At 43.5% G+C, this 19,392-nt stretch overlaps 1 protein-coding gene across 1 annotated transcript in view; it reads left to right on the top strand.

Annotated features, from left to right (window-relative positions):
- Window positions 1-19,392, top strand: part of DNAH11 (dynein axonemal heavy chain 11) — a 2,866,633-nt gene that overhangs the window by 2,683,172 nt on the left and 164,069 nt on the right. The window contains exon 73 of the mRNA XM_069211469.1: window positions 2,092-2,219. Within this exon, the coding sequence (XP_069067570.1) occupies window positions 2,092-2,219 (128 nt within the window). The remainder of the gene's footprint in view (window positions 1-2,091; window positions 2,220-19,392) is intronic.

The raw sequence follows: 19,392 nt of genomic DNA, 5'->3' as shown, positions 1-19,392 counted from the left end.
GGTTTCTGCAAGAGAAACAAAAACCCAACCACACCTTTAAGGAAAACGTCATTTACAGATATTGAAAAATACACATGTACATTTTTAACAAATCTTAAATATTGATTTGAGCAAAACGTGTAAACAACTTCAGTGAAGCATGTACCACATTGAATATAGACCAGCCCTTACGTTGCAAGAAAATACTGGACTAAGCACCAGTGTTTCTTAAATCAGCTTACAGGGAAGCAAACTTCAATATTGTGAATAATGTGTTTGTATTCATAAAGCAAACAGAAAATCTGAAATAGTAGATGTTTACAATTGACAATAAACCAATTTATAAATTCAAAATGTGAAAGAAACTATGGTCCTCATTACAACCTCAGCTGTATTTTCCAAAAACCACTGAGGCTGCTGGCGCCAGAATACCGCCAGTGCTAGCGGTATTTCTGGCTCCCTATTATAACTTTTCCGCTGGGCCAGAGGACGGTAACAGTGTTAGCGTCCGCTGGCCCAGCGGAAAAGTCACATCAACATTGCTGCCGGCTCGTAATAGAGCCGGTGGCAATGCTGATGTGCAGCGGGTGCAGTAGTACCCTTCGCGCCTTTCACTTCCCAAAATTCGGGCAGTGAAATGCGTGATGGGGCTATGCATGGGTGCCCCTGCACTGCCCATGCCAAGTGCATGGGCAGTGCAGGGGCCTCCAGGGGCACCCCATGTCCCCCTTACCGCCAGCCTGTCCATGGCGGTGTTTACCGCCTTGGCCAGGCTGGTGGTCGGGGATTATGACTGCCAGGAGGAATCCTGGTGGTATAGTGGAGGGGCCGGCGGTATGGGCGTGGCTATTGTGCCACGATCATAATAGCTGGCGGAACACCGCCAGCCTGTTGGCGGTGTTACCGCCGGCCGCCAGGGTCAAAGTCACATAAAAATTGCTGCTGGCTCGTAATAGAGCCGGTGGAAATGCTGATGTGCAGCGGGTGCAGTAGTACCCTTCGCGCATTTCACTGCCCAAAATTCGGGCAGTGAAATGCGTGACAGGGCTGTGCCTGGGTGTCCCTGCACTGCCCATGCCAAGTGCAGGGGCCCCCAGGGGCACCCCAAGTCCCCCTTACCGCCAGCCCTTCCATGGCGGTGATTACCTCCTTGGCCAGGCTGGCGGTCGGCAGAATCCTGGTGGTATAGTGGAGGGGCCGGCAGTATGGCTGTGGCTATTGTGCCACGGTCATAATAGCTGGCGGAACACTGCCAGCCTGTTGGCGGTGTTACAGCCAGCTTACCGCCGGCCGCCAGGGTCATAATGAGGCCCTATATCTCTTGCAAAATAGATTTTCAACAGTTCTTGAAAATACAGTCATACATAGAAAACACAGGTCTAAATGTCAAAGATTCCTTGAGTCTAATATAGTATCCTGAGTGGGCCATTCATTAATCTTTGTTGTGGGTGCAGTGTACTATTTCACCTTCTTACAGTGGTATGTGGAGAGGGCCCATGGAACTCTTCATGTTCCCTCCTAAAAGGTGGATTTGGGGTCATGTTAATAGTGTGCAACTTCTTAAGTAACATACAATTAGGGCACTTCACAAAGCCTATTTGCTCCTATTCCCATGTTGATACATGTTGCAGGCAGAAGAGAAAACATAGTCATTCATTTGTACCAGTCATACCCCTTTAAAAATTAGGGAAAGCCCCCTGCAATTTTTGTTGCTAAAAGTAAATTTAATTTTGACAATCTATTTTTAACTGTTTTAGTAGTATGTTTTTTGCACTGTCATGTTTGATTATTGATATAATATTGAACTGTAAACTAGGGCATTTAATCAGGCTTGACTATTCTAAGCAATTGACTGTTTACTGTTTTTACTATTGCAATGGTTTTAATTACACACACTAATAAAGACTCTCTCTCTCTCTCCCACCCGGCATTGTGTGGGTGAGAAATGTGTCCCCATACATTTGGTATTCTGGATATGGACGCATGACAGTTTATCACTCCTTCTGCATGAAGGCACACAAAGCAATCATACAATTTTTAGCCAATATATATTCTGGTATAAGTATGAATTGTGTAATTTGGAAATAATTTGAAATCATTATATCGTCCTAGGCAAGCGAATTGGTTTCACTATTGAATCTGGAAAATTCCATAATATATCTCTTGGGCAAGGCCAGGAAATAATTGCAGAAGAGGCTCTAGAAAAAGCTGCAAAGGAAGGCCACTGGGTAATTCTGCAAGTGAGTATTTGTTTTAACTCAGAGAATGAGTGTAGTGTATAACTTGCTACTTTCATTGTTTTCTTCAATTTAATATGTGTTCTCCACATCATTGTTTCAAAACGTTTTGACAACATTTAGTTATATTAGGCATTCATAAATGGGAAATTAGTTAAGAGTTCAAGGCAGACATTCTAACTTTTTAAAAGTTACCTATCTAAATATTCAACAACAATGCAACTTCATTAGTGAATTAAATTTCAAATATAAAAAATATTGGTGGAACTGTTCAAGTAGTTTGTCCCTAATCAACGGTAGCATAATTATTAATTTATCTGAACATTACATTATGTTTCCTCATAGAACAGTTACAGCTTGTTAACACTAAAACTGCAGGTATGCCAGCACTAATTTCTTGTTTGAACCACTTTAAAATACTAAGCAACCAACCTTGTGGGCTGCGAGTCCTACTTGGGACTGACATTTAATATTTAAAAGTAGGATTCGTTCTTGAAAAAAAACTGTAATCTTGACAGGTTTCTTTGTCGGTGTAAAGGTTGCAGGAATCAGGCTTCACATCTGGGCCTGAAGCCATTGTCATTCTAATGGATGACACAACATGAGCTGCAGCCCCCAGGTAAAGTTTAACTTTCCATGCCACTTGTGTATTTTTCTCCCCAAATACCATGGCCTTACTGGAAAGTTAAATATGGTGCTTAGGGATTAACCAGTTTTGCTGTGTTGTAGGGGTCAAAGCACATACACTAGAGAGTGGACAATAGTACCTCAGTGTCCATAGTTTAAAAAACAGCAAAAGCAGTTAGCAAAAATGTGGGGGTGATAATGCCAAAACAGGGATTTTCTTACAAGTCCAAATAGCTATTGATGTTGGATAAATCACTGCTGGTCTTACTAGAGCTGCCAGGTGCAAAGGACAGGCTTCTAGTGCCCAGATCGCTTTGCAGCTAAGGATCTCTACAGCAGAGTTCATTCCTTACAGAACAGCTGATTCTCCTACACAGGGTGGAGCTTTCTTAAGGCTTTGGAGGACCTGAAACAAAAATCAGAAAGCCATAGAGATAATCCTTATAGAGCACTTGCAGTACCTGGGGGAAAATGTAAAGCATTAGTCCTTCAGTCTTCTTTCACCAAGAGTTTAGGCATAATTCTTCTTTCTTCAGATGTTTCTTCGAAGAATGTTCAGATTAGTTAATTATGAGGTGCATGTCATTTTTAGTGTACTAGCTAGTGATTGCAGATTTCCCATGCTCAATCCTGGTAGAATTTCCCCCCGAAACTCCACACACCTTTTCAGCAATTCCTCTTTAGCTTTTCTCCTAATATGCCCAGATGCTCAACTTCAAGATGACAGAAGGTTGGCTGTCCTTCCTGATCCTACCCTTTGGAGCGGAGGAATTACCTCCTCTTCCTCATTTGGGAACAGCTTAACCTCCTCCAAAGAACACAGTTGAATGTCTAAGAGGCCCATATGGATGACTGAGTTCTCTAACATGCTCATGTGAATAGGGAGAATGTTACTTGGGTCATTTGTGATGCAGTGTGACCTGCCTACTCCCAAAGGGCCCACCACAACATGTATTTTGTCTTCAACTGTTAATGCAGTGTTTCCTATTAACATAATACTTCAAGTTCAACTCGAATGTTAATTACAGCCATTTGGAGAAACGTAAGCTCTTTGTAACTGGTTAATCCTACTTGGCATTCATGCAGCAAAAAAAGTACTTTTACTTTTTTTTTCCCCACTACATATATCAAAAAATGATTTTCATCACTGAACTAGATTCTAGATAAATTAGTGATGAGAACCTTACACGTGTCTACCATTTTCACAGTAAGTATTATAAGAACAGCCTTTTGTTCATAACTAGACGCTCTTCCAGGAAAATGCCACTATGCCTCTAGAGTGATGAACATCTTTTGTTTGCTGTTCATTGTGGGGGTATAGTTTTCTTTGATAATTACAATGTCCCACTTTGAACACAAAATACCCCAGCTTTTAGGGTACACTTATGTGTCACATTGTGTAATGTTAATTCCTATAAAACCCAAAAGAAAAGCCTGGGGCACCACTCAAAACAATGTCCTTTCTTGCACAAGAATTATGGTGATCACACATCCTTTACTAACTCCTCTATTAACTGGAATTATTTACTCTCTGACTTCCATTCTTATCAAGTAAACTCAACCTGATGCCTCTGAAAGGGCATCTGGATCAGTTTACAAAGGGGTGTTGAAATGGCCCACACATTCTGTTTTTCCCAGCAGATATTTTAGTGTACGTACTCTTTCTATAAATCGATAATACAATGCAAATCCTCTTTTTAAACCCGTTGTGTCAAAGCAGTATTCACAAAAGCTCCATCAAAAAATCTGTTGTACATCCCATTTGGAGCAAATGGAATATATCTTTATGTTTTATTGAATTCTTCATATTAATTTGAGTTCCTTATCATACGTATTGGAATGCATGCTCTAAGCTGGCTATAAAGCAGTAGTAGACTCTTTCGGTTCTACCACTTTTTCAAAATAATGGGCAAAAGAGAGTTCCCTTCCAGTTGCTAGAAATAGGTTGTGTTGAATCAACTCACTTGAACAGTAATCATAATACAGACAACTATGCCTTGTGTACTCTCACAAAGCTGATGGGATAAAACAATCTGTCCAGCGGACTTTGGTTTTTAAAAGCTAAAAAACGAGATTGAGAGTCCCTTGAAATTGAGAGTCCCTTGAAACTCAGAAAGTTCAGCAATGCTGTTTTCCCAAAAGATGGAAAGATCAATTTGCTCTACCATACAATGAATGCATTAAAACAGTATAGCAACTGAGTATTGTGCACTTGTGAACTCTATAAGACATCTAGGGGCAAATTTAAGAGCCCTTAGCACCTGCTTCCGCCACATTAGCATCAGTTTTTTTTACGCTAATGTGGCCCAACAAGGCCAAAATCGCTGTGCAAAAATTTATAAAGTGGTGCAATGCATGCATGTGCCAGGCAAAATGTATGCATAGGGGGCATTCCCCTGTTAGAAATGCCAAAAAAAGGTGCAAAGAAATCAAAGAGATTTCTTTGTGTCATTTTTGAGGCACTTCTAACTCCTGCTCAGAGCAGGTGTTAAAAGGAGGCACACCATTGTTTACAATAAGCCTCAATGGGCTTTGCAGGATTAACATAAACATTTTTTACACTTAGCCTACAAAGCTATTGTTATAGCATGACAAACACTGCAAGTTAAACGAGGATTTATTGCAGGAAAACAACCCAAGATAGGATCCGTGCTCCGTCAGCTTACAACTCCTCAGCTCTCCCCAACCGCCTTTCTCTCAGAACCTTAGCGTCTCACAACTCCAGAAGTAAGTCCTGGAACACAGGGACGGCAAGGTTCCAAGTATGACTCACTTAAGCATTACAACACATCCCCCTCCCTATACATTGATGTCCCAGAGCCCAAACTGAACAAAAACAAGCAAAGAAATGAAGCAATGGAAAAATACAGTATTAAAATAACCCACAGCTAACAACACGTTAAGAAACATAGGCCCTCATTCTGACCTTGGCGGGCGGCGGAGGCCGCCCGCCAAAGTCCCGCCGTCAGATTACCGTTCCGCGGTCGAAAGACCGCGGCGGTCATTCTGACTTTCCCGCTGGGCTGGCGGGCGGTCGCCTTCAGACCGCCCGCCAGCCCAGCGGGAAAGAGGCTTCCACGATGAAGCCGGCTCGGAATCGAGCCGGCGGAGTGGAAGCTGTGCGACGGGTGCAGTTGCACCCGTCGCGTATTTCACTGTCTGCGCAGCAGACAGTGAAATACATGTAGGGGCCCTCTTACGGGGGCCCCTGCAATGCCCATGCCAGTGGCATGGGCACTGCAGGGGCCCCCAGGGGCCCCGCGACCCCCCCTACCGCCATCCGGATCCCGGCGGTCCGACCGCCGGGATCTGGATGGCGGTAGGGGGGGTCGGAATCCCCGCGGCGGTGCAGCAAGCTGCGCCGCCATGGAGGATTCAATGGGGCGGCGGTACACTGGCGGGAGCCCGCCAGTGGTGCCGGTCCGACCGCGGCTTTACCGCCGCGGTCGGAATCCCCATTGGAGCACCGCCGGCCTGTCGGCGGTGCTCCCGCGGTCCTCCGCCCTGGCGGTCAAAGACCGCCAGGGTCAGAATAACCACCATAGTCTTTCATCCAGCATGGTTTACAGCGTAGTCTGGACGGAACATTAGTAGACTCCATGGAAATTTTTGTAGAGAGATTTCCTCTCCAATCATTCAAGGTGGAAGAGCTCTCGACACCAGTAGAGGAGTTCTCCACACCAGACCATTTTGCTATTCTGGATATGCTCCACACATCCCCATTGTCCAGGATAACAACATTTTCTTTAACTTCCCTGATGCGGAAAGGGCCCTTGAAGGATGATTTACCCTTGGTTTTAAAACTCGGAATCTTCACCAACACTAGGTCACCAACCCTCCACCTCACCTTGCCAACACAATGCTTAGCATCAAAACACAAATTGTAATTGTGTTGGTACTTATCTCGGAGACTAGGTGCCTTATCAAACCTATCTGGGTCCAAATCAACCCGATGTAGAGTGTTACTGAACCATGCCGGGAATAACTTAGTACGACCCACCCTTCCTCTCATGTACTCAAAAGGGGCTATGTTGGTGATGCTATTAGGAGTGTTGCGATGTGCCCACCACAGATCTCTTAGAAGAATGGATAAGGGAGTCCTAGTCTGAACAGCTTCCTGCACACAAGCCTTCACCATCCTATTCATACGCTCAGCTAAACCATTCGCTTGTGGCAGGTACAAGGCCGTTCTCAAATGCACAATAGCAAGGGAGTCTAGAAATTTCTTCATATCTTGTGAAATCAACTGCACTCCATTGTCCGTGACTAAATGACTAGGTATTCCTTCTTTAGAAAACTCCTCTTCCAAAAATTCAATCACAGTATGGGTATCAATTGAATTCACACATTTAGTCACAACCCATTTGGATGCATAATCCACCATGAGCATGACATATCGTTCATTCGGTGGTAACAGATGAAAGGGTCCCATGAAATCAAGACCTAGTTTCACCCAGGGTTTATCCGGGACCTCGACAGGAGAGAGAGGCGCTCTCGCCACCACTTTGCTCTTGTCATTATGTGCACAACTCAAGCAATCTTTCACAACAGCTTCAGCTTCACTATCCAGCCCTGGCCACCAATAGATAGTTCTAAGTCTGGATTTAGTTAAACTCCTGCCCAGATGCCCCTCGTGAGCCAGATTCAAAATTTTACTTCTCAGCCCCATGGGAGGAATAAATTTGCTTCCCCTAAACAACTCACTCCCATTTAAGGAAAGTTAATTTCTCACATTCCAATAGCCTTTTAATGAGTCAGGTATATCCTTAAACTCTGGCCATCCCCTAATAATAAATTCACCAAGCTTATGTCTGTCCAAGTCCTTTTCTGCAGCTAACTTCCACTCCACTTCGTTGATGGCTGTTTCCCTTACCCAACCAACCATGACCTCATCATCCACTTCATCACCTCTGTCAACCGAAAAACGGGACAGAAAATCCGCCACAACATTCTTCGGTCCAGGCACATACTCTACAATAAAATTGTACTCTAACAATCCTTCCGTCCACCTCCGTATTCTCGGGGTCAATTCTTCATTTTTCTTAGGAGAAAAGATTTGGACAAGGGGTCTGTGATCCGTCCTCACCACAAAAGGTAGGCCCCACAAATAAAACCTGAAGTGTTTAACCGCCCACATACAGGCAAGGGCCTCTCTTTCTATGACCGAATAGTTTTGTTCCGCTCCTTTAAGAGAACGAGAAGCAAAAGCTATTACCTTCTCCTTCTGACCAGTTCTCTGCAGAAGAACAGCACCAAGACCCTTGATGCTAGCATCAGTGTACAAGAACGTTTTCGCACCTACATCGAAATGTCCTAAGGTGGGCATCACTCCAATACAGTTCTTGACAAAAGAGAAAGCAGTCATACATTCTTCCCCCCAGACGAACTCACACCCCTTCTTTAAAAGGGCTCTCAAGGGTTGAGTCGCGCTAGAAAAATTGGGAATAAATTTAGAATAATACTCCGCCAACCCTAGGAATGACCTCACGTCATCCTTGTCTCTAGGTTCAGGTGCCTGCATTATAGCATCCACTAGTTCCAACTTGGGTCTGATCCCTTCACCTGAAATGGTGTGTCCCAGGTATGACACAGAAGTGACTCTGAACTTACATTTTTCCTTCTTAACAGTAAAACCAGCCTCTGCTAACTTACTTAAAACTACCCTTAATACCTTGTCATGATCAGCTATCGTCTTACCATGAACTAGAATATCATCCTGGAAACACAACGTGCCTGCGACCTCCCCCAAGATTTTTTCATGATGCGTTGGAAACACGCGGCCGCCGAGGCTAGGCCAAAAGGCATCCTCAAGAATTGGTAAGCCCCCAAAGGTGTAACAAAGGAGGTGAGGTGCCTGGACTCGGGGTGCAAGACAATCTGATGGTAAGCCGAGGAAAGATCCAATACACTAAAAACTCTAGACCCACCTAAACTTGACAATTCCTCTGTAATGTTAGGTAGGGGTTGGCGATCTATCCAAATGTATTTGTTAAGATCCCTGAGGTTCACACACATCCGGATGCGTTTCCCATTATCCTTGGGTGCCAAAACAACAGGGGCCAACCACTCTGAAGACTCTATCTCTTCAATAACTCCTGCTTCAAGTAACTTATTAAGTTCTGCTTTGAGAGGTTCTAGCATTAACTTAGGTACTCTTCTAACTTTATGTACTATTGGCACAGCATTTTTTTTTAGTATACTCTTGTGTTCAAAATTAGTTAGACACCCTAAACTATCGCTGAACACACTCGGAAACTCATTACAAATTTGTAACGTATTATCTTCAATGTTTACCACCATGACTTGATTGTCTGCATTGGGATCTAATTTAATACCCATGTCTTGTTGGTGTCGCCATCCTAACAAGTTATTACCGCGTTTAGCTACATAAACCTTTCCTATGGTCACTCTGTCTTGGAATTGTATCTTCATAACTCTATATCCTACTATCTCTATTCTGGTTCCCCCATAGCTGACCGGGTTGATGTTGGGTTCAATGAGAGAGTCCAGAGACTCCCCAAAAATGGCTTGCCAGTTCTTAACACCAACCATAGTGTAGGGAGAACCAGAGTCTGCTAAAACCACCACTGTTCTATTATCAAGTTTAATAGTGCATTCAGGCATGACCACGGGACCCTCATCAATTGTGCCCGAAACCTGCCCAACATGGTCAATCTCTTGACACACACATAATACCATCTTATTGATATTATCGGTAACACAATCAATGTTGCTCTTATCGTTGTTGCAAACTCTAGCATAGTGGCCCTTCCTCCCACATTTTCTGCATAAGGAGTTACGTGCAAAACAATTGGCACTGTTAGCAGCATGACCCGCGTTACCACAACGATAACAACGCAACCCTTTAATGTCTCTTTTCTTCTCTTGAATGGATGCTTGTGCTTTAAAGTCATTGCTAACCCTAGAAACTTCTTCTTGAACCTTTGGTAAATGCACAGTAGCCATATTGTCCCCTTCAGTATGACTCATTTCTTTGATCCAGTTGCTAGTACTCTCCATTCCTTCAACGATGGCAATGGCTTCTCTTAAGTCGGGGTTTTTCGTTAAAAGTTTTTCCTGAACCTTTTTACTTTTGGTACAGCGCACAATTTGGTCGCGAATAAGAGAGTCTGTGATTTCACCAAAATCACAGGTGCGTGCCAGAGTACGTAAGGCAGCTACGAAATTCCCCACGCTCTCAGTGGTACCTTGAGATCTTGCGAAAAATGTATGTCTCTCCAAAACAACATTAAGTTTGGATTCGAAATGTGCCACTGACATCTCAAAAATATCTCTAGGTTCACCATCCGCTCCACCAATAGCCAAAGGTTCCAAACTGTCATATATATTTCTGCCTTCAATTCCCAAGTTGTGTAGAAGAACCGCTTGTTTCCTGGCTGGTGAAAATTTTTCTCCACCAATAGCTATTAAATTAGAATCAAAAAGGTTTTTTCACCTTTTCCATGGAAGAATGGGGTCACCTTTGTCAGATAAGAAAGGAGGTGGTTGTGACATAGTAGGTGTAGCCATAGTAGCGCACAAGAAAATTAAGTTAAATCGAAACACAAGTAAAAATAAATAAATGAAGAAAACAAGAAAAATGTGAGTTCTCTTTCCTTTTTTTTTCCTTCGTTGAAATTGTGGAAACCGATGGATAGAGAGAGACAATTATATTTAGATTATTATGGCTTGGACACAGTTACACACAACTCATTATCTGTAGATCAATCCTGAAATCTTTAACCGCTTGCACAAAACACCAAAGATACTGGTTGCCAAGTTCTGCACGTAACGGTCTAGATCCTGAACCGCTCTCTCAAGGCACGCGTGACGTCAGGATTGCCCAGTTCTACAAATAAACATGCGCGCAAGGAGGCACGAGGGTGCACGAGAGAGAGGGCGCGCTACGATAGACAACAACGGCCACAGCACGAGCTTCGACAGCTGTCTCCACACGGGAAGAGGTAGGAAAAAATAAAATACGACTGAAATCTCCGTTGTGGCACAGTACCTCAAGTACTCCTCCAGCAATCTTCAGTTTGTAGACTAATTAGTCTCAAACACCATAAGCGGAAACGCGGATCCAAAAATCAAGTGGCCGACGAGTCCGTGGGTTCAGGGTTGGTAGATCGTCGCCAGTGTTATAGCATGACAAACACTGCAAGTTAAACGAGGATTTATTGCAGGAAAACAACCCAAGATAGGATCCGTGCTCCGTCAGCTTACAACTCCTCAGCTCTCCCCAACCGCCTTTCTCTCAGAACCTTAGCGTCTCACAACTCCAGAAGTAAGTCCTGGAACACAGGGACGGCAAGGTTCCAAGTATGACTCACTTAAGCATTACAACACATATGTATTAGCGACAAAACTTTTGACGCGATTTCCCCAACTACTGCCATGGTGCGCGGTAGGCGCACACATGGTGGCGTTAGAGGGGCGCTAAGGAGCGCAAGAAAAGTGGCGATGCACTGGGTGCAGCACCACTTTTCTTAAATCTGGGCCCCAGTGTTTTCAACAAATAAAGCTTGTGATCCCAGTGCTTAAAGGTACAATATATTAGTTTCATTTGTCCATCCCTTTACCCACAAGTAAAGTGAAAAGGAGAGCAAGTGGTACAGAAAAGTTAAAAAGACAAAAATATTCTTATGACATAAGATAACAGTTCACTGCCTCCCTCAACGTTGTCACGGTCAAGTAACGTAAATAACCACTTTATTGCACACTCGTCATACAAAGTCCTTTTTAAAAATTTGAAAAAGGGCAGACAACATGTGTAGTAAAATAGACTCCAATGTTTCAAAAATGACAAGTCTTGTAGTACGAAATGTGCTTTCATCATCGCTCCTGGATGAAGGGAAGCCACGCTACACAACTAGATGTCAGTTTTGAAAGATCGAACACTTGCTTTATTGTCGTAACTCCATGTACAGAGAAATTTTAACAAATATTTTCTACCCAGCAGTTGAGTGAGAGGCATTGTGGCACGATGCCTTTTAGATCTGATTCTCCTAGGGATATCGAAACTTGAGATGGTCCCCTGCAAAGTACCTGTAGGGGGCACCCTCCCCGCCTGCCGCCCGTGCACAGTGTACTGTACTGGGGGGGCCCTGGAGCTCGTCCACCCCAGCACCGTGGGGGGGGCGGGGGGGTTTGCTTTATTACGCCTCAGAATGTATGGCAATATTAACTAGAGAACGTGTTTTGGTCTTTACTGTTTTCCTCCATCTGCTTTAAAAGTATTACAAATATAGATGAGCTGAGCATTTTTTCCACTCCCATAAAATTACGAAACCATAAACCCTTCTCCCTGCAACCTATGCAATTAGAACAACGTATGTGACACTTAGCAGTTCATAACAGAAGATTAACGGAGCCTGCAGTGGTAAATGCACGACACAGAGCAAGTAGCCTTTGGGAGACTTCATAATTAGCGATGAAATGTTACCTTGTAAAGATAAAAGAAGATGTGATGTCCGGCTTCGGATCGGTTAAGCTTATTAGCGGCAGTGAAATGGAAAACACTTTTTAAACAGCTCAAGAGAATTGTAATTCACAGCACTGTAATAGAAGTTGAGTACAACAGAGGGAATTATTGTTCTCAGTTACAAAAAAAGTTGTTAAATAGCAGAGGCATTCGGGACCTAATTGGAAGCTTGAAGATGTCTGTACAGACCATGGCAGCCATATCCCAATTATTGTTTCGAATGACATCTTGATAAAATGAAATATCCTATTAAGAAGCACCCTTTTCCAGTATGAAGAGATAAATATACTGACATGCACATGGCCATATTATTATCAAATAGGTTACACTTTAAGAAAAGCCAGCGATTATCCTGTTGTATCATCTGTGGGGGAAAAAAAACAAAAAACTTTAGTATTTGTAATTTCTTAGACGGTCCGGACCAGACCGACCATTTTGCCATTTCCAATGTGTTCTTCAAGCCAGGGCAGCTTTTAGGACTCGAAGATCTGCCATGCTCCAGCTATAAACGCACTTAGTCAAATTTCAATACAAGCACTGACGAATCCAACAGTCTCGTCCTATTAGCTTTATCAGTTCTTACTTTTTTTCCCATGTGACCGCCAGTCACTCTTGATGAATTTTCTTAAAACATATAAAAATGCATTCAAAGGTATTCATTCGGTGTGTATGTGATGGGGAACCGCCTTGGAATGGTTTAAAAAAAATCACATGGCCGTCTGCAGGCAGTGGGCGTGGGGATGGTTGTAATAAAATAAGGTAGTGGGAAGCAGGAAGAGATAAAGAAAGAGATAATCGCCTCCCATATCCACTGCACTGTATGGCCTGACTGGGTGGAAGGATATATGACATCCACACACAACAGAGAGACTAAAATAGCCCTCGGGTGGATCAAACACTAGAACAGGGTGGAAAGACATGCAATGATGAGTGGGGGGCTGACTCAAAGCCCTATGCCTTGTATTGTTCACAATAGATCTTCCAGAACAGACAGCTAAAGCACCTAAATGTATCTGTAACTTACACCTAAAAACGGTGCTGTAATTTGCAATGCTTGGCGACAACATTTCTAAAATTGCCTTTGAGGAAAGCACTTTTGCTCATACACATACTGGAGAAGACACTGCTAGACTTGGTGACACAATGCACTATGTTGCTGATTTCAGCATGTTATTTGTCAGGTCTCACTATGGTTCCAAGTACTTCCCTGACAATCAGAGAGCTTTTATTTTTTATCAGATACTTACTCCTGCTATTTACCGTCTCCTGCAGCGTTCTTGTAGGGTCTGTTCTTGGGGCTATGTGTGTGATGTAGTCCACGTTCCACTCTTATTTCCAGCGCAAATGGGCCTTCTGAATTTTAGTGCATGGCAACTTTTCAATCTCTAGAAAATGTAATACCCTTAAGGTAAATATCAATTGTTTCGAACTTGTTGCAGATGCTTTCAATCTTGACGAGGGACCAGAATTTTTTAAAGATCCTTTTGAAGTAATTAAATTCAGCACCAGAACTGTTCGTGAGTGATCATTGACCCAGCTATGCACACCTATGTTCACTGAAATCTCTTGGCACCTCAGTTTCTTGTTTGCTGCTGCATTCACTGCCTTTTTCGAATGTAAGCCTAAAGCTTCACACTATGTTGGAGCCTTTGTTTTCCATAGAGTGAAATCTCCAAAATCATGATAAAGCACACATAAATTAATTATATTCCTTTTAATCCCTTATTTTGGTCCATCTCCTAGACCGATAAATTCTACCTTTAGGATTTGAGCTAAACACTTACAATTTTCCAACTTTCCGTGGCATGGATAGGAGGAACAGACTGTAGCTATAATCAATTCACGTTAATATAAAGATTAATTTGAATTAAATGATTGTGCTTCGTTTAAAGCAGTCAGGAAGGATACTGCGAAATGGGACAAATGACCTTTGAATCAACATGGGAAAACGAATTCGGCTAAATGTGCTTACATGTAACTACATATCTGTGTTTATTTAAAATATAGGCAATAAAAAACCCAGACTCGTATTTTCTACATATGTACACATTGAGTAAAAGCTTGATGTGGAATGAAAAATCCTCATAATCCAGATCATGTTTTTTTCACTCTTCTCTGTGAAGAGTCTTGCTCACAACCTCAGCCCATTTTATGGCGACTTGATGCCATGCCGCAGACGTGGGAAGAACCTTAACTTTCCATTTTACATTAACAGCCTGTTTTGCGAGGAACATATCAAGATCAAAGAGGTGGGTCATTCCTTTATTTTTTTAGGTCTTTTATATTTACCCAAGACACAGATTTCTCAATTACAATAGACAACTATTCCAGTAATAGGCGCACGGGGACTGTGTAATTTGGACCAGTAGGTCACCAGCAGAGACATGACGCTAGCATATGTAGCACATGCTGTAAATCTGCAGCATCTGCAATGCAGCAAGAGCTGGAGTCATTACCGTTGGGGGGAAATATGTTGATAGAAACAGTAAACCCAGCCTGCCGCATGGAGACAGACCCCTGTTCACGTGGCTTTTGACCGTGCGAAGTGGGGGTTGGCCCCATGTTTGTTTTCTAATTAAATTTTTAATGATTATTCATATTTTTTAACGTTCGTGGTTTGTGGACTATGCTTTCGGATTCGCAAACTCTTCTAGACATGTGGAACCTTGTTTGGCTTTCTGGCTGGCTGTCTGTCTGCCCATCTGTCCGTCCGTCCATCCATCTCGCCATCCCACCCTTCCTCCCTCCTGATTTGTATGTAGTTATGGGTAGGTCAGAGTTTCCATTGAAAATCCATGTTTTTCTTTGCTAATAATTTAGTACTGTTTGACGAATTTGTACAAACGTTTTGAAACAAAAATTGTATCCAGTTTTGGGTTCCGCCTGCCAAGTTTTGTACACATTTGTCAAGGAGAGGACAAAATAAAGGGCAGGGTCAAAAATTGATGTTCCTCATATGAACTCTCATAGGAATCATTGCTTTCTACTTCAGAAAAAACGAATTACGGAAATACACTAAACTTGCCATGAAACTAAACCTTTGCTTAGGAAAGAGCCTTGCTAGGTTTGGTTTAAATCCATTCAGTGCTTTTCAAGAAATTGTTACAAAAATTTATTGGAGCCCATCTTCCTGAGCTATTCAATGGCCATGAGAACCCTATCCTTAGGGCGGGCTCCATGGCAGTGTCCTGGGGAAACTCAGAATTGCTTCTGCTCAGTTGGAGCCAAAGAAATCTGCTCCTGCAGGGTGGGAACAGAGCTGGCTCCCACTGCACCTGGGATGGGTACTGACATGGGTGCTAGCAGAGCTGTGTGAGCCTCGGGGCTCTTCTCCCTGCAGACTCTAGGGTGAGGAATGCAGTAGGATGCCCGGGCCACCCCAGTTTTAATAAAAAAAATACATTAAAATTGTTGCCTCCCACGTGGTCCCATGAACTAAGCTGCTTGTGGGGAGCCTGTGGGGTGGGATCAGACTTCCACAAAACTTAGGAAAAAAAAGTTGATAATGAATGATCATCCAGAGCCGCTCATTTATTTTTCACTGCTCCTAGCAAAGAGCACCTCATAATGCCCTAGGGCTTTATAGGTCTACATATTTTCTTGCTGGCGGTGCCCCTAGAAGAGCCATTAAATTCATGACCGCAGGAGAGCTTATTATATTTTTCTCAAGCACTCCTAGCTGGGGATCTATGCTCTTCAAGTGGAGTGCAGATCCCCTTATGGTTGGTTCTATGACTGCACTTTGTAGTTTGAAAAGGTTACAAAAAAGGCTCAGATATCTTCATGCTTGTTTTTGTTAAATGAAACTTAAAACTATTATTTTTTATGGCAATCACTTTTATTAAACATTGCATTGTGTGAAATAATGAAATGTATATTTCATAATAATCATCAGACAATTCTTGAAAAAGACAATACATATGTTTTATATATGTTGATATCTGAAGGACGTGCACAGTGTGGGCTGCCTGTTCACAAGAGGTGCCTGTCTGCGAGGGGTTGGATGCAGAGCCAGGCCCCAGGCCAGGCACTGCCGCCAACCCTAGGCCATGCATAGCCAAAAGCCATGCCGGGATAGGGTTAGCTGCTGTTTCTGGGTTGGATGCAGAGGACCAGATAAATAACTTTAACCTGTGCCCTAAAGTAACTATAACTCATGCCCTCTCCATGCCCTGCTAATTACCACCCATATTACATTGTCCGTTATAATGTTTTAAGACATTACTGAGAACATGACTGCAGCGTCTGAAATTATAACACAGTTACATTAGCACACAAGTTACAGTTACTTGAGATAACAATAACTGGTCAATTTTAGTGGTTTTGTTTGTTTAAAATTGTATGTTTTAACTGACATTTTCAACTAGCTATAACGTCCCTTTTACCTTTGACTTTTTTTCTAGTGAGTTTCTAGGTTTTTTAAACTTAAAATACGATATTACCGTACTTAAAAAAAATATATATATTTTCCATTGCATTTTCATATTTCAACAGGAAACTTGTATAGCAACAGGTTGTGCTAATGTTATCTTCACATTACAGAGTCATCTCAATGAACCAATATGAAGCTTCCCTGCGTACATCAAAATCATAGTAACAAAAACAAGTAAGAGTCCCAAGCCTATTGCAATTCCCTGTTGTTCTAGTTGAGGTAGTGGGTCCTGAGACGGTAACAGGAGCGGTGTGTCAGTGCCCCATGCAGTTTGGGTTGTCTCCGTTGTTGTCCATTCCACTGGGCTGCAGCCCATGCAGTGCCATTTCCTCACATCAAACCATCCTCCTCCTTCCCCAAGACTGTGGGTGTTTATTGTACTGCTCTATCCCCATTTTCAAAACTAGCTACTACTTCTTGCCACAGTGAGTTCCTACAGTGCCCCCTATAGTCTTCTAAGAGCAATGTTGTCTCTTCTGCCCCTGCCTATGACATCACCTGTGCCTTCTACCGGTTAGGTGGGGTCCCTCCGCAGATTTCCTTTCCTGGCTGTGTCCCTATGGGACACCCCTAGTCCTAGATTTAGGAACTTATTGACCACTTTCTGAGATGCACATAGGCTCTAAAGGCCTACGAGACAGCTCTTTCTAGTTTTCAGGGCTTGTCGGTCCAGAGGGCTCTCCAGGTCAGTCATCACCAAATCCCAGAAAATGTCAATTTTTGGGCAACTCCACACCATGTGGCAAAAGTCCACGTAAGGGTGAACACACTGGGGGCAGTTCCTATCATCAAAGTGGTACAAAAAGTTGAATCAGTGGGGTGTAAGGTAGGTAGTGTGCAGATAGTTGAACTGTGTATACTTAAAATTTGTGTTTCTCTAGACCTTCTTAATATGTTCCATGGTCCGTTTCCACTCCTTGCCACCAAAGTGCCTCCCCAAGATTTCCCTACACTGGCCTGGGCATCAGGAAAGCCGCTCCCAGAATAGCCATCATCATGGGGTACAGCCATGACATGCTGTATCTGTATCTGCCACTGCCAAATGTCAATACCATTTGAATTAAGTCGTGGGCAGAAGGTTCTCTATCTGGGTTACTGTAGAGTCTGTGCAACTACTGGGTGACTGTCCCATACACCAGAAATTGTGTGCCATGTATCTTGTAGTCCTCTACCAGGATGTAAAATTGTCAGAAAGTGCCCTCTTTATAGCAGTTCCCTAATGTTGTCAGGTCTGCCTCCATCCAGGCTGCCATTCCTTGTGCTGTGAGGTAGCCATTTCTAACTGCGGGTAGCCCCACCAGTGGCACTGCTAACGCATGCAACAGCCTCTCCCCAAGGTGCTTATTCAACCCCTTCAGAAGTGCAGGGTCACTGCCATTAGCCTTGTCTTCCTCCTAGGTAGTATCTCTGTTCTCAAGAGCAGTGCAATAAGGGCTCCTTTCCCGTGATTGGCACTAAACTCACCGAGGTCCAAACCGGCAAGCAAACAAACCATCCAGAACTACAGTTCGAAGTCTGGTATCCCCAATCCCCCCTCAATCGTTGGCCCCTGAAGGGTCCGCAGGGACAGTCTGCTTCATTTCTTATCCCATATCAGTTCCTGCAACAGTTTGTTGTGGGAGTGAAGCCAGTGCCTCAGGACCTAAACTGGCAGATTAGCAAAGTAAAGATGTAGTCGGAGTAGAATGATTATCTTTGTCAGTGCAACTCTGGTGATAATGGGGAGCTGCAAAGTGTGTCAGAACGTTATGCTGCCTCTTAGGGCTCATACCACAGCCTCCAAGATGCCTTTCCGAAGATCTGCCTTGGTGTGATAAATCCTGACCTCCAGTTAGCTAAACACCTGTAGTCCCCAACAAATCCCATTGTCCACTACCACCTCAGGTGGTTCCTGAACTGTTGCAGCCAGAGGAAAGGCACAAGTCTTGGCCCAGCATGTGTGGAGTCAGGACATCCCCACCCCCCAAAGTTGGACAATACCTCTATTGCCCATGTTATTCCTCTACAATCTCCTTCAAATACAGTACCCTATCGTCTGCATACAGGGATATGACATGCCTACCATCCCTTGGGAGTATGCCTCTCCCACATCCTTTGGGCCTTATCATACTGGTGAATAGCTCAACTGCAAGCAGGAAAAGCATCGGAAATAGCTAGCATCCCTGTTGAGTGCCCTCTCTGGACTTTGAACGTGTACTAATACAATGACCCATACAGACCCTTGCATTTGGGGGTAGCATAATGAAGTGACATCCACATGTGCTATCCATCTCCAATGTTATCTTGTCCATAACCTTTCGCAAGTAGTCCAATTGAAGGCTGTTGAATGCCTTCCTAATGTCAATGGAGAGCACCACTGCCACCTGGAAGGTGTTTAGTGGGGCTTCTCCCAGCACCTGACATAAATGGCGGATGTCAGCAGAGGTGCTGCAGCGTGGGCTGAATCAGTTCTAGTCAGCATTCACCGGGGTTTGCAAATGGGGGCACAGGTGGTTCACCAGCACCTTACTAAGGATTTTGTAATCCACACTAAGCATCAAGAGGGGGCGGTAAGACACCACCTCTAGGACCTCACCAACCGGCTTGGGTATGGAAACTAGGCCTCTCTGGTAGTAGTGGGCACGTCTCACAGG

This window comes from Pleurodeles waltl, chromosome 10 (genome assembly GCF_031143425.1).
Source record: "Pleurodeles waltl isolate 20211129_DDA chromosome 10, aPleWal1.hap1.20221129, whole genome shotgun sequence".
Classification (NCBI taxonomy): Eukaryota; Metazoa; Chordata; class Amphibia; order Caudata; family Salamandridae; genus Pleurodeles; species Pleurodeles waltl.
This window is presented reverse-complemented; position numbering and strand designations above follow the sequence as displayed.